This window comes from Salvelinus namaycush, chromosome 23 (genome assembly GCF_016432855.1).
Source record: "Salvelinus namaycush isolate Seneca chromosome 23, SaNama_1.0, whole genome shotgun sequence".
Classification (NCBI taxonomy): domain Eukaryota; kingdom Metazoa; phylum Chordata; class Actinopteri; order Salmoniformes; family Salmonidae; genus Salvelinus; species Salvelinus namaycush.
Window position 1 is genome coordinate 29,218,570 of NC_052329.1, and position 16,664 is coordinate 29,235,233.

The 16,664-nt window shown below is 45.1% G+C and overlaps 1 protein-coding gene across 1 annotated transcript in view; it reads left to right on the forward strand.

The window, feature by feature from the left end:
* Nucleotides 1-16,664, forward strand: part of LOC120018622 (pleckstrin homology-like domain family B member 1) — a 69,937-nt gene that overhangs the window by 21,147 nt on the left and 32,126 nt on the right. The window contains exon 5 of the mRNA XM_038961827.1: nucleotides 1,494-3,054. Coding sequence (XP_038817755.1) covers nucleotides 1,494-3,054 — 1,561 coding nt within the window. The remainder of the gene's footprint in view (nucleotides 1-1,493; nucleotides 3,055-16,664) is intronic.

Below are 16,664 nucleotides of genomic sequence, written 5' to 3' on the forward strand. Positions count from 1 at the left end.
ACATTGTGTGCAAATGTAGTAAGATTAGGGAGGTAAGGCAAGGCCAATGCTTCCCACAGTTGTGTCAAGTTGGCTGGATGTCGAACCATTCTTGATATAAACCAGCAGCGTTATTTTCACGTACATCAGATAGGTGCAGTGGAATGTGTTGTTTTCCAAGGTCAGACACAGTAGTACAACGCCCCTGGAGAAAATTAAGGTTAAGTGTCTTGGGGATTTGAACCAGCAACCTTTCGGTTACTGGCCCAACACTCTAACCGCTAGGCTGCCTGCCATCATACCAATGATGACATTGCTTATTCCTATTAGAGCCTATTAGCATATCATATTAATACCATAGGTTACACCTGGATGTCCCCTTGTTCTCCCTAATCTACCACATTGACATTATGGGGAGGCAGCGAGTTGCCTGAGATTTCGATTGAATTATCACTGTGCCCTGGCCTGCGCTGCTCTCCAGCCACACACTAAGTGGGTTATACTGGCACATTTTCTCCTCAATCTTTATCTATCCAAAGCCTGTCTTTTGCAGGTGTCTCTGTCTGTCTCTGTCTGTCTGTCTCTCTGTCTGTCTGTCTCTCTGTCTCTCTCTCTCTGTCTCTCTCTCTCTGTCTCTCTCTCTGTCTCTCTCTGTCTCTCTCTCTCTGTCTCTCTCTGTCTCTCTCTGTCTCTCTCTCTCTGTCTATCTCTCTCTGTCTGTCTTTTTGTCTGTCTGTCTGTCTGTCTGTCTCTCTCTCTCTCTCTCTGTCTCTCTCTCTCTGTCTCTCTCTCTCTGTCTGTCTCTCTTTCTCTGCCTCTGTCTGTCTGTCTGTCTGTCTGTCTGTCTGTCTGTCTGTCTGTCTGTCTGTCTGTCTGTCTGTCTGTCTGTCTGTCTGTCTGTCTGTCTGTCTGTCTGTCTGTCTGTCTGTCTGTCTGTCTGTCTGTCTGTCTGTCTCTCTCTCTCTGTCTACCTCTCTCTGTCTGTCTCTCTGTTAATCTTTCTCTCTGTGTTTCTCTCACTCTTTCTCTGCCTCTTTTATCCCTCCTTTTTCTCAGTAGCATTTCTTCATGCAAATTGTGGATTGGGTAAATCAAGTTGGGCAGCAGGTGGGTTTAAATTTAGAAGCGCTCTAAGATAATTGATGGATTGAAGTGTAGCCAACCTATAAAACATAAGTGCCAATTGTAGGTACTTGTGCTAAGGGCTCTGGTTAAATCATAAAAGTAACAAGACACTTTATATTAATGAGAGGTGATGCAACCGTAAGATACAGTCCATTTATGAACTTTATGGTCCATTCATTTCTCTCAACATCATCTCATTATCTATTCAGCTCTTAGAGCCTATGTCTGTTTCTATCTGGTATCTATACTGTATAATATATATATATATATACCGTATATATTGCAGTGATCATAGTCTTTACTCATAGTATAGCTTAGTGAGTGATCATAATATTTACTCTGACCACCCTTTACATGTATGTGTACTGTATACCTGAGACTGATATTAGTTATGTATTCCCTACAGATACAGTGAGCCTGGTCAATGGGAACCATCAGTCAGGAGCGTCCCAGTCGCGCCACCCAGCCCCCGGGGAGAGAGACTCCCGCTCCGAGCATAGTGCCATCGTCAGCTCCATCGAAAAGGACCTCCAGGACATCATGGACTCCCTAGTCATGGATGATCCCCAGCCTTCCTCTTCAGACCACCCCATCCCCCACTCCCCGCTGTCCCCCATGGTCAACGGAGGAGGCCGATACCTCCTCTCCCCTCCCACCAGCCCAGGAGCCATGTCGGTGGGCTCCAGCTATGAGAACACCTCCCCACCCTTCTCCCCCCTGTCCTCTCCCTCGGCGGCCAGCAGCGCAGGCAGCTACACCAGCCCTTCTCCCAGCGGCTGCCTGGACCCCCAGGACCCATCCCTGCCCCCCGTGCCGGTCCGCTCATCCAGCTACAACTACACAACTACACCACCCATCCCCCAGCCAAGGACCATACTGACCAACTACAGCCCTGGCGGTGGGGGGCAGAGGGTTTCTGAGAGCCCTAGGCACCAGAGGAAAGGTATCCTGGAAGCCCCCCAGAGCCCCAAGCCAGCCCGCAGAGGCCAGAGCCTGGACAGCCCAGGGGGGGTGGGTTCAGAGAGCCCTAGACTGACCCACCTATCTGTTGCCTCAGCCGATGCCGGGTACATGGGCATGGGCAGGAACGCAGTGCCAAGTAGCCCCAGACTCACGGCCAAGTTCCCCTACACCTCCACGTCCTCCTCCTCATCCAGTCCCAGGACGAAAGCGGGCACCATCCTCCAGGAGCGCCCGGCCAGCCCCTTCAGAGAGCAAGCGGACCACTCCCTCACTTCCAGCCCCTCCAGACAGCTGCTATCCCAGCCCAGCAGGGCCTTTCAGCCTCCCCTGGACCCCATCGTCCACATCATCCAGGGGGGCTCTCCACTCCAGCAGCACCACCCCTTCCCCCACCCCCGCACGCTGCAGCCCCCAGAGAGCCCTCGACTGTCTCGCAGGAACCTTGAGCTCAGCAGCGGTGGCAGCAGCATGAAGGAGCTCCCACCTCTCAGCCCCTCCACGGCTCGCAGAGGGGTGCCTGTTCTCCCGGGGGCTCTCCCTGGGAGTATCCCCACGTTGAGAACGCCTGAGAGCCCATCATCATCATCATTGGGGAAGTTGGGAGTCCCGGAGAGCCCCAGGCTCCTACGCAAGGCCGGGTCCCCCGCGGAGGACCAGTTTGGCAGCAGTGTGGTCCGAGCCCGCAGCCCCTCCCCCACATCAGGGTTGATGATGATGGAGAGTGGGGGAGGGGGGAGGAAGGCCAGCTTTGGGAACGCCCTCTCCCCTGCTTACAGCCTGGGCTCTCTGCCTGGCTCCTCGCCTCTCGCCAGCCCCAGGGGCCATAGGAAGATGTCTGGGGGCCCCCGGGATCAGAGGGGCCCCCACCCGGGCATGCGGGAGCGCAAAAACAGCATCTCTGAGATCAGCGACAACGAGGACGAGCTGTTGGAGTACCACCGGCGCCAGAGAGAGGAGAGGCTCAGGGAGCAGGAGATGGAGAGACTGGTAAGTAGAGCGGCCTGCTCTTAGCTGGATCAACTGTTAGCTGTGAGCTAGGCTAGTTGTTCACACCAATCATCATTGACCTACGTGATGCAGGTTAATAGCAACCTAGAAGTTATTGGATTAGTTGAACAATATTTATCCAAGTAATACTATCAATTAAATGACCATTCATTTTTCTACTGGTCATCAAGATGGTCTAGGGCGGTGGTCACCAAAAATAGGAACGCAAGGCTTTATCGTTGTTTTTTTTCACAGAAATGTTTGGCGATCGACTAGGCATGCCTTGGAGATCGGCCAGTCGATCGCCAAACATTTCTGTGAAAAAACAAAAACTATAAAGCTTTGCGTTCCTATTTACATTTTATTATTCCTATTTTTTAGCTACCCTTCGTGCCGGGTAGGCAAAGTGTTCCCATTTTTAACCATTTCATGTGTCTGAAGGTACAAACTCTGCCTTCCCTGCGGGCCCGGAGAGCAAATCAAGTGCACTATAGGCCTACCGCTGGCCAATCGGATGGCTCAGATTGCCTGCAGTAACGTAGCACACGTTAAGTTAAAGAAAGTTACAGCAAAGTTGATACTGTGAGATTTGAAAACTTCTAAAACCATGACTAGAGAGAGACTGTCAACGAATAGAGCAAAGAGCGGCTGTTTTTATTAGTGAGTTCTAGTGTAAGTTCTTACTCAGCACTGTCAACACTCTATTCAACACTTTTATAAGCCATAAAATGCACGTTCTTCCTACTTCCACTTGTGCTACAACCAGCACTGCAGCTGTAGTGAATGAGTAGGTAAGTGTCTCGTTATTATTGGGGTCTTGTGTCTTTTTTAATATTGAGGAATATTTCACTCTCTCTGTTCATAGGAGTTACAACATGAATTTGTGCATGAAATAATGCGGTGCGACTCAAGTTTCGCCCTCAGCTGAAAGGCAGTGTATCTTTTTGGTCAGTGTCAGCGGAGGAAAGGGAGAGCGGAGGGACGTTGAGGCGAGCCCTCAGTCGGCTGCTCTGCCGCTCCGCTGTGTCTCATTGCTACAGTACTGTTTTTAATAGGTTCATGTTGTATAGGCTTACGTTTTTGGAACAGACATCAGCAAAATCTGAGCGGTGGATCTTGGCTTGCATTTTGACTCAGAAAAGGTTGGTGACCAGTGGCCTAGGGGATAACTCAGCCGCCTGGGAATATTCCCAAATCCATCCAGCTCCTGACACTATGCTGACAGAAAAATCTCTCTCCCTGCTTGTCTCTCTCTCTCCACTATTTATCCAATAAAAACAACAATGAAATCAAAACGTTCTTAGATGGGCCCCCTCATGGTTTTTACATAAGAATTAAATCAGAATTATACCGTCATACACAACATGTTTATGATGAAGCTACTGGATGTGCTGAGCTGTAGTTTGGCTTATAGCCTTTTTTTAACCACCATGTTTAGTCTGCCTCCACTCAAGTGTTCCTCCACATGACCAGTTAACCATTTGTTTAACCTAAGAGGATGGGAGTGGAGAGCACAGTGAAGTCCATATTTGTGAGGAGTAGGGATTGTAAAAAACTCTGAATCCCGACTGAAACCTTCTAATCTGCCAACGTGCGGTGACTAAACGTCCAGGTTTTTCCATGGCAACCCCATTGTTTGTTGTCCTTTTTTGCACTGAAGAGGGGAGGGAGCGGTAGACATCTTGGATCCGTCTGTGTCCCTGATGAAGCGCCTGAGACAATTTCCTTTTATATCTGTGTGATGAATACTCGTCTGCCTCCTTGTAGGTACACCATAGCAATAGAATGACTAGAATGGGAAACCCCCCTCAGACATTGGCAATATGAAGTTAGTCATGGGTACATTCTATTTCTATGAGTAGGGTGCTGCTGCCAAAATGAGGGCAGTTCTTTTGGGCAGAGGAGGAATGACTTGCAACTCTGTGTACACTGGGCTACGCTCTGGTTACCAACAGGAGCATTACTTCCATTACACAGCAGTAAAACCATGTCTGGCAATCCCAGAATGGACACAATCTGTCTTTGTCTCCTCCGTCACCCCCATGTGTTGGAGTAGGCTGCTGCCCTAAATGTAAGAGAAATGTCTGTTCCAATTCAACGAGAAAAGCAATTGCCAGGATTGTTAAGGACAAAAAGGTCCCCCAACCTTATCAGTTAAATTGTATTTGTGATTCTCTCTGTATGGATGGGGTTGAAATTGAAAGGATGGTTATTACAGCGAACCATAACGACCTTTGCCGTTAGACTGGGAAATATTGACATAGGACAGAATGTAAATAGCAGAAGGAATCTCGGGGAATGTACATAAGCCACGCGGATAAGGCATGTGGTTTATGGAGAAAGGTGCTAAGGGGGACAGATTGTAGGGATTTACGTTTTCTTTGTCAACTGCCGTTCTGACTTTCAAAATGTAAGATGGGTGGTTTGGCAAATTACGTAATGCCTGCGTTATTAGTAACCTTGTCTGAAGCCAGAAGGCTTATATTAGCTCCCTGAGCAAATGCCTAGGCTTTAGCTTAGTGAGCTAGCTATCCCATGTATAACCAGATTAAGCCCCTGGCATATGAGCTTTGCCACTGGTATGATAGTATTTTCTTTGTTAGGAGGGATCGAGAGGGGTGTTATATGTGTTCACTGTGAACCCAGGTGTGCTCAGCTCATGCAGCACTGAATGAAGGATTTGGATCCCGTAACCATTATTACCATGAGCTATTTCTGTATCCATTTTAATCGACCCAAAGATTCTGTTCTGTCCGGGTCTTTAAGATCCAGCAACTAGACACAGAAAGAACTGTGCAGAGCTAAGCATGACATATGGTCCTTGTAAGTGGAAAGCCATAGACTCCTGCAAGATGGGGAGAGGCAGCGCAGCGAGCCAAGCGTGACACAGGTCCTCAGTGTCTCTCACTGGAGCTGCCAGGGGAAGTGGGAGGGATATGGGGTGGGGGGAGGTGTACAGTCCAATCATTGAGGCTATATTTACCCCAAAAGAGCCACACTTTCTCTACCCAAGGACCCTGTCTGTCTGTCTGTCTGTGTCTGTCTGTCTGTCTGTCTGTCTGTCTGAAAGAAGTCTGTCAGTCTCCCAGCAACATGCTGCAGGCCAAGCCAGGCCAGGGGTAACTAACTACACTTTGTCGCCAAGTTATTTTCGGATGCAGTCAGTCAGACCCTGGGGATCAGTGTCATGCCCGAAGCAAGGAGGTATGCTGGGTACAGCTATCTATCCCTACAGAGGGAGGCAGCACAGGCTCTCTCTGGCATCCTGAAACTATCAGCACGGTTTATACATAAGACTTGTTTACTGTACCAAGCATACTCAATTATTTGAGTGTTCTGGAAAGACATTTGTGTGATCTGTGGACCGAGAAAACGTAAGTGTTCACCAGGGACGACATCATTCGTACCGTCTGTTTACAATGTTTACACAGCGCCTTCATTCTCTTTCATCCAAGTATAATGTGCCACATAAACCAGTGAAACGGTATCTAAGATGTTATTTTTGCCAGCCAATCAGAGGTGAGCTCTATATCATATAGGAGTCCAGACAGTTAAGGATATTATTTCTCACGTCTGAGCTGCCTTTGACACATGGTTGCTTAGTGAAACACTGCCTTTGCAAAGACAATTGGCATATGGCGTTAGTCACTGGCTGGCTGCTCTGACTGTCAGACAGTGTTGTGAAAACGCCAGTCTACTGAAGATGATCTCATTGTTGTAATGAGAGGTCCAAGGATGATGAAATCACATATTCCATTACCTTTATAATGCTGACAAGTTTTGTCATGCTCACAGAAACATTTTTAAACTTAGCTAAACAAAAATACCCATATTTGTCAGCTGAGCGTCTCAGAATTAGCATGGATACAATTTAGGTTATTATTGTTCTCTCTAGCTCGAGGGACATGCAGTGCATTTGAAAAGTATTCAGAACCCTTGACTTTTCCACATTTTGTTACGTTACAGCCTTATTCAATAAAAAAACTAACATTTTTAAATGTCTTCATCAATCTGTCTTCATCAATCTTCATCAAATTGAAATATCACATTTACATATGTATTCAGACCCTTTACTCAGTACTTTGTTGAATCATCTTTGGCAGCGATTACAGCCTTGAGTCTTCTTGGGTATGATGCTACAAGCTTGGTACACCTGTATTTGGGGAGTTTCTCCCATTCTTCTCTGCAGATCCTCTTAAGCTCAGTCAGGTTGGATGGGGAGCATCGCTGCACAGCTATTTTCATGTCTCCAGAGATGTTCAATTGGGTTCAAGTCCGGGCTCTGGCTGGGCCACTCAAAGACATTCAGAGACTTGTCCCGAAGCCACTCCTGCATTGTCTTGGCTGTGTGCTTTGGGTCGTTGTCCTGTTGGAAGGTGAACCTTCGCCCCAGTCTGAGGTCCTGAGTACTCTGTAGCAGGTTTTCATCAAGGATCTCTCTGTACTTTGCTCTGTTCATCTTTCCCTCGATCCTGACTAGTCTCCCAGTCACTGCCGCTGAAAAACATCACCACAGCATGGTGCCACCACCATCATGCTTCACCGTAGGGATGGTGCCTGGTTTCCTCCAGATGTGACGCTTGGCATTCAGGCCAAAGAGTTCAATCTTCGTTTCATCAGACCTGAGGATCTTGTTTCTCATGGTCTGAGAGTCTTTAGGTGCCTTTTGGCAAATTCCAAGTGGGCTGTCATGTGCCTTTTTAATTTAGGAGTGGCTTCCGTCTGGCCACTCTACCATAAAGGCCTGATTGGTGGAGTGCTGCAGAGATGGTTCTCCTTCTGGAAGGTTGTCCCATCTCCACAATGGAACTCTGGAGCTCTGTCAGAGTGACCATCGGGTTCTTGGTCACCTCCCTGACCAAGGCCCTTCTCCCCTGATTGCTCAGTTTGGCCAGGTGGTCAGCTCTAGGAAGGGTCTTAGTGGTTCCAAACTTCTTCCATTTTAAGAATGATGGGGGTCACTGCGTTCTTGGGGACCTTCAATGCTATAGACATTTTTTGGTACCCTTCCCCAGATCTGTACCTTGACACAATCCTGTCTCAGAGCTCTATGGACAATTCCTTTGACCTCATGGCTTGGTTTTTGCTCTGATATGCACTGTTAACTGTGGAACCTTTTACATAGACATGGTGTGCCTTTCCAAATCATGTCCAATCAATTGCATTTACTGCAGGTGGGCTCCAATCAAGTTCTAGATCAGTGGAAACAGGATGCACATGAGCTAAATTTCGAGTCTCATTGCAACAGGTCTGAATACCTATGTAAAAAGGTATCTGTTTTTTATTTTCTCTCTACCCCTCTCTTTCGCCCCCTCTCTTTCTCTTTCCCTGTCTCTTTCACCACTTCTCTTTCCCTGTCTCTTTGTGCATGCAATTTTGTCTGTGAAGAATTTCTAGCAAAGAGAGATTGACTTTTCAGAGTCGGTGAGAATGTCAGAGAAAAAGCTTGGCTCTTCACAAGAGAGCGAAAGGTCTTCTCTGCATGACTGGCATCTTTGTCAGTGTTCACATGGATTAGCACACCAAATATACCCAGCACACTAAATATAACCAGCACACCAAATATATTCTTGGCTGTACTGTCCTGTCATCGGACAACGTGGCTTAGGTTTAGACCTAGAACAATGCCCGGTCAGTCACTGGTCAAAATCTGTGGTCAATCATAGGGCTGTTGCGGTGACCGTATTACCGCCACACCGGAGGTCACGAGTCATGAAGGCAGTCAAATTCCACGTGACCATTTATTCACGGTAATTAGGCTTCTCCAAGCTCTGATGCTGCTGATGGTCATTAGTAGCCTACCAAACTTGCTAACTGCCTGGAACTCAGCACTCTATTGTCCCTATAAACACCATGACATCAATGCAAATGTAAATGAAAATCTTCTCAAGCACTTCATGAGAGCCCATGAGCTCATGTTGCGCAACATTTCTATAGGCTATGAAATGTGCGCGTGAAAACAGAGTGATGGCCTCTATTAAAAAGATGAGTATCCCATCATCTTTCTATAGGCTAGGTCTACTATATTTATTTCTCAACTTTCCTAATATTAAGTACATTGCTTATCTTTACAACAGCAGTATAGCCTACCTGGCTGGCATGAAAATGAACCACAGGAAAAACATCCTCCGTTCTCCATTTAAGTGCAGAGATGACATGTATTTTTTCCCCCTGCACCTGTTTCGAGACAGGTGCATGATAATGGTCCATTCTAAATCAAAACGAATTTCACACGTATATATTCATTTTACACATACATACATTTTTGGTAGCATTGCCTTTAAATTGTTTAACTTAGGTCAACGGTTTCGGGTAGCCTTCCACAAGCTTCCCACAATAAGTTGGGTGAATTTTGTCCTATTCCTCCTGACAGAGCTGGTGTAACTGTATCAGGTTTGTAGGCCTCCTTGCTCGCACACGCTTTTTCAGTTCTGCCCACACATTTTCTATAGGATTGAGGTCAGGGCTTTGTGATGGCAACTCCAATACCTTGACTTTGTTGTCCTAAAGCCATTTTGCCACAACTTTGGAAGTATGCTTGGGCTCATTGTCCATTTGGAAGACCCATTTGCGACCAAGCTTTAACTTCCTGACTGATGTCTTGAGATGTTGCTTCAATATATCTACATAATTTTGCTTCCTCATGATGCCATCTATTTTGTGAAGTGCACAAGTCCCTCCTGCAGCAAAGTACCCCCACAACATGATGCTGCCACCCCCGTGCTTCACGGTTGGCATGGTGTTCTTCAGCTTGCAAGCCTCCCCCTTTTTCCTCCAAACATAACGATGGTCATTATGGCCAAACAGTTCTATTTTTGTTTCACCAGACCAGAGGACATTTCTCCAGAAAGTACGGTCTTTGTCCCCATGTGCAGTTGCAAACTGTAGTCTGGCTTTTTTATGGAGGTTTTTGAGCAGTGGCTTCTTCCTTGTTGAGCTGCCTTTCAGGTTATGTTGATATAGGACTCGTTTTATTGCGGATATAGATACTTTTGTACCTGTTTTCTCCAGCATCTTCACAAGGTCCTTTGCTGTTGTTCTGGGATTGATTTGCACTTTCGCATCCAAAGTACGTTAATCTCTAGGAGACAGAATGAGTCTCCTTCCTGAGCTGTATCACTTTTGAATGATAAAGGTAAGAAATAATGCCTTTTTAAAGAAAATCATATTCGCGCACGTCATGTAACCTAGCCCATAGGCCTATATGATTTGATAAGGTTTATCACAACTGAAGTGGCCAAATAACTTCTTAAAATTGAGCACATTAATCCGCGTTACAAAGGGTGTAGAGCCTATCTGGCATACATAAGCAGCGCGTGAGTTTCAAGTTTGGGGAAGATAATTTTCACCCTAAAAATGCACCTTTATAATAAAAGCATTAAATGCTAAATCATATTTGTGGTCACTTTTGAGAATTATGTTTTTGCACTAATGGAACATTCGCGCTTATAGCCTACTGCCGTGTGCGCATTGCTGCTCTTATAATGTGAAGAAATAGCCTAATAGTTTATCAACATTTTATGTTAAATGTTCTGATCTGTTGTGTCAGCCTTATTGCGTTAAATAATGTTTTTTGATGCTAGTGGTTGTATTAATTTGGGATCTATTGCATCCCACAACTGTCCCAGACTGTTTGGAATATTTATTTCTCACACAGAATATAATAGGACAACTTTTGTACTATGAGGATAGTAGATTGACGTAGGCTAGTGCTTTTGCTGTTCGTTAAACCTACTCATCTTGTTGGCTGACAGAGTAAATGTGGACAGGTCTTCCAATATCTTCAATATGTTGCGTCCCATATCTGTCTGTCTTCACTTGTAGCCTGTGAGAAAGACCAGATCACGTGATGGAGAGTGGTCTGAGTGCGAAGTGCTTCAGAGCAGCCAGCACTCAGGGAGAAGGGCTGCAAAAGGCATGGATTTTTTTAGGGTGCATTATGGCCACACAAAGGGGATGCCGCCGGGAAATTCGAAGCATTATCAAGTGTTTCTCAAATTGTGAATGAGAGCCTGACGAAGTGTGTACAGCCTGCGCAAAAACAAAGCAGAGCTCATGCCTTTGAAAGCAGCTTTTAAAAAAAAAATCATCATTAGAGTTGCATTATGCAGCCTTACAATGTATTAAACTCAAAATGAAGCATATAGGAGTACCTATTTTTTTGTTAAAACAGAATAGCTGCATGTGCGCACTTCCTCAAATCGTTTGGAGAAAATATCCTTTCTACTTTATTCAGCTTTGTTCAATTGTATTCTTCATACTATAAAATAATTCCACAGACTTCTAAGCAAATTTTGTTTGCTAAATTAACTAGCCCACAGCCATATGGCATAGCCAGATCAGGACAACTCAGAGTATGCTATTTTGTTCTTCTGAAATAGACTCCATTTTCTTCATATCATGTTTCTTTAGACCTGACTAAAATAAATAATGGATTTATTGTGAAGGTGTATATTACATGGATTTATTAGACTTTTTAAAATGTAGATGTTCCAAAGGTCTGCATCAGTGGCTTGTAGGCTGTGTGTGGAAGCCATGAAATGATAAATGTGTTTGTTAACTAACGGTCAATTACCGTGAGCCCGACCAGTTATTTGCTTGACAATCACCGGCTGACGAAATTTGGTGACCGTCACAGCCCTAGTCAGGTAGCTGTGGTTGATTTTAAACACTTGTATATTTTGTAGTTCTTACAGCAGTATACAACTTTATTATTCTAACTACATTCCATCATTAGGTATAGAGTTAGAAGCATCCATGGAGGCCTGTGTGTGTGGTTTTAAAGCACAGTGAGTATCGAGTTTACTAGCCAGGGAAGATTATAGTGATCCCCACAGCTTGATTGAGAAAAGAGAGACCCAGATTATCTGTGGGTAGACAGTAAGTAGCAAATCTCTCATTCATACTCCATTTGAAGGGAAGCTATTGTAGTCTAGTCTGTGTGAATAACAATAAATATGCTCTGTGTCTATTTTAGGTTCTCTGTGTCAGTTCTACCGCCCCATTGTCACGATTTGCCAAATACGGCACGCTACCATGCTGTTTCAAAGCAATCATTGGTTGGGTGCTTAAGATGGCATGTGAGGTGAACAAAAATATGTTAGGCTATCTGCATTCAGAGAACATTCAGTGAGATAGAGGTCACAGGGCTGTCACAATTATCATATAATCGTGTAGCCGACTATTATGGACAATAACCATGATCTGAAATGTGTTTTCGTCATTACCATCTTAATGCATTCATTTTAGATGAAGGGGGATTCAACTTTATATTCAAGTAGATAAAGTTTACCCAATAGCAGTTTTTCATTTTTACATGAATTAGGTAAATCATTTTACGAGCAAATTGTAACGACCGGGAGGAGAAGATTCATTTCCAGAAGTTGCAAGCGGTCAAAAACCCTCTGTCTGAAAAGAGGACAAGGGATAGTTCAGAAATGTTTTCTTGACAAAAAATGTTTTTCTAAAAAAGTATTTCCACAAGAGGGACTATTCTTACCTTATTGTATTTTAGTAGAGCTCCTACTTTATGGTCTACCAAGGGTGTGCAGAAACAAGTCTCAAGACTAGAGTATTGTAAACAAATAGGCCCCCAATAGCCTACTTCATTAAAAACCACAACTTGTTTTTCTGATCTGTTGATTTGGCTGTAGGATTCTTAATATTTTATCAATTCTATTAGGATATAAATATTAATCAGTAACATAGGCGTGTTTATGTAAGCCACATCCCGTTTGAGGAAGTCAGACCCATGTAGTGAGCTCTGACCCCTCCTCCCAGTGTCTAAGCCTCTCCCCCTGGGCCTGAGGAGAGAGGAATGATCTCCATCCGAGCTCTGTTGAAACGTGAGGAGGTGAATCACAACTGAACAAGCCAGCACTGGGAACAGAACCTAGCAATAGAGCCACAGTGCAGCCACAGCTTACTGTACATACTACACTGATCTAGGACCAGTAATGGAGCGACGTAAAGTCCTCAATGGAAGCGGATCGTAAGCACACAGAGCGGGACAGAGCAGGGACCAAGCCATGCTGTACTTACTCTCTCTGGCTCAGGAAGACCCAGCTTTCCTCTCCAATGTGACTGCACTCATGAAGGTAACAGGGGACAACTCTAATATTAGCAATTGTGGAACAGTTGCTGCTGTCTCTGTCTATATTTAAATGTGATTTGGTATGTGTCAGTGTGTTTGGATGGTGTTAAAGGCTTGTGTCGGGTATTCATTGTTTCGTTGGTTATAACTGCATTAGCAAGAGAGAGCTACACAGACAAGTTTTTAAACTGTTAACGCAATTATTGTTTGTTGTTTCAGATTAGATGTGGAATTGGTAGGAAACAATGGGTTGTGTGTGTACGTGCGTGTCTGCCTGTATCTGCTTGAGTTGGTGTGTATGTGTGCATGGGACTGTGCGTTCCTGCATGTGCTGAAGTTGGTGTGTTTTGTTGAGTTCATAGGCTGTTCATTTGCAGAGCAATTCACAATGGCGGCTTTCAGATTAACAGTGTATTTTTACGGTTTCAACCTGTTTTTAGACTTTGGAGATTTGGCTGGTTAGAGCATGTGAAATATGCTTAATGTGCTTGATATCCAATTGGTAGTTACAGTCTTGTCCTATCGCTGCAACTTCCGTGCGGACTCGGGAAAGGCGAAGGTCGAGAGCCATGCATCCTCCGAAGCACAACCCTGCCAAGCCGAACTGCTTCTTGACACACTGCTGGCTTAACCAGGAAGCCAGCCGCACCAATGTGTCAGAGGAAACACCGTACAGCTGGTGACCTGAAGTCAGCGTGCATGCACACGGCCGCCACAAGGAGTCGCTAGAGCGTGATGGGACAAAGACATCCCAGCCGGCCAAACCCTCCCCTAACCTGGACAAAGCTGGGCCAATTGTGCGCTGCCTCATGGGTCTCCAGGTCGCGGCCGGCAGATCCGGGATCAAACCCGGATCTGTAGTGATGCCTCTAGCACTGTGCTGCAGTGCCTTAGACCTCTGCGCCACTCGCGAGGCCAGAATAAAAGTTTTATATTAGGCCTGTTCTCCAAGTCTGTACTGTTGAATTAACAATGTTATGCTAAGGTGACCTTGAATTGAATGATTAAATTCTCACAGAGAAACATACCATGAAACTGTTACGCTTCCTTTCATAGTGCATCCTATCCACACAACGTCAAACACACTCAGCTTCAAGACCTCTGCGTCTGTCGCTAAGAGATTGCCTTGACTCTAGAGTCGTGTTAGTTAGGAACCAAATGGACTGAAACAGGGAGGGATAACCTAGACTTGTCCAATAAGACGGGCTCATTTTAAATTTCCATTGTAAGGAAACCAGTATGTACTTTTGTTATTTGAGTGAACTATCCTTTTTAATGAGCACAACCCAGGCCACAGTGAAAACTCCAACCTGAGGGTGTAAATTCTTGGAGGTCAGGGGTCATTCATCTTCTACTGTGTGGCTGTGAAGTCTGAGTTAAGCCAAGTCAACATCCTGCTGTGCCAGTGTGTTCTGTCTTCTCAGACAGGGGCCCAGCCAAGGGGAGGAGACTGAGAGAGGGAGAGAAAGTGGGGAGACAGAGAGTGAGAGACCGTATGTTCATTTAACCTCACCTGGACAAACCTGGTCTTATGGCTATCATAGAAAACATGCTGCAGTATCATAAAAGCTACTAGTTGTATGGTGGTGTAGACTTGGTGCTTCCATGTTCTCCTGTAGTGCATTGTTTTGTATTTAGATATTGTGGGATGGATGATGGGCACAACACAATGTATAGGTTTGGAAATCTTTGTCATCTAGTCAGCTTCTAAAACGGGATCATACTTCACTTGCATCTTTCCTCGAAACTTGTCTCTGTTTTTTATTTGACATGTGGCTGTAAGACCAGCCTTACTGCCACTCAGAGAGACATCCAGGGGAAGGGGGCTGTTGTCTCATTAATAGAGGCATCATTAGTTTTGAATACAAACCAGTTCGACCAGGGACAACAAGTTTCCTCTCAAACATAGTCAGTGATACAGGCTGCATCCCAAATGATATCCTATTTTACCCTATGGGACCTGGTCAAAAGTAGTGTACTGTATAGGGAATAGGGTATCATTTGAGACATGGACACCAGCACAGGATGCTGCTGGAGGGCTAGACTTCCATGTGGCTGTTTGAAGCTGCCGTTTTAATTAGCGCGAGCTAGTGACTAGCGCCACAGAAACCGCCGTGATTTTTCATCTGCCTCCCCGGAACTGTACATGATAAAAAAGCAAGAGGAAGAGAGAGATAGAGAAAAGAAGAAGAGGTCAATCTTCAATGTGGTTGTTTTCCCAGTGTTCGCTGCACTAATGAGAGTGTGATGTTCTTTTATCCCCTGGGTTATGAGTTGTGAAGAATGCCTTTGTATCAGTGAGACTCTGAATTTGTTCTTGGTAACTCGGCGGCTGTCCTTGTTGCATGTCTACAGTGCAACATTTTAAGCAATACCAAAACATGTTCCAATCCAACGCCTGACAAGATGCCTACAATATGGGCATTTCCCACAGGGGTGTTGGTTGTTTTCTGGTCAGTGTATATACACTGAGTGTACAAAACATTAAGAACACTTGCTCTTTCCAGGACATAGACTGACCAGGTGAAAGCTATGATCCCTTATTGATGTCACTAAGTCCACTTCAATCAGTGAAGATGAAAGGGAGGAGACAGGTTAAAGAATCATTTTTAAACCTTGAGACATGGATTGTGTATGTGTGCCATTCAGAGGGTGAATGGGCAAGACAAAATATTTAAGTGCCTTTGAACGGGGTATGGTTGTAGGTGGTAGGCACACCGGTTTGTGTCAAGAACTGCAACGGTGCTGTTTTTTTCACGCTCAACAGTTTTCCTTGTGTATCAAGAATGGTTCACCACCCAAAGAACATCCAGCCAACTTGACACAACTGCGGGAGGCATTGCAATCAACATGGGCCAACATCTCTGTGGAACGCTTTTGACACCTTGTAGAGTCCATGCCCTGAGTAATTGACGCTGTTCTGAGGGCAAAATGGGGAGTGCAACTCGATATTAGGAAGGTGTTCTTAATGTTTTGTATACTCAGTGTAATTTGACCATGCCATCAGAAAATATGTCATTGTAACCAGCTTTTCTCACTTGGAAAAGGATGCAGAAGTGCAAAACAAGGACAGGAGAGAGAGGAACAGAAAAAAGGAGGAAGAAGGGCGAGAGACTGGTACAACCACAGATTCACATTGGAAAGAAGGCAAGAATGAGGAAGAGATGCTTTGATTCAAAGAATAGGCCTTGTCGTTAAATGTTAGGGAGAGTGGCACTGTGGGAAAGCTACTGACTTACTCAAAGAAAGAGGATGTTGATAGAGTGAGGGATAGTCCCGGTGTTCGGGGAATGCCTTAAAATCGCTGGCTAGAAATTAGTGTGCCTAAATGTACCAACGAGGAGCATCAATCACTTTCTGTAAGATGCCATTTATCCTCACTCCAGACTCTTTATCAAATCGGTCTCATGTCAAGCAATTACCCTAACATTTTACTAGGATGTAATCTCCTTTGACTTTCTTAACTGTACACTTCATTTACTCATTTGATCACTGCCACTCAGTTAGCTAAACAGGC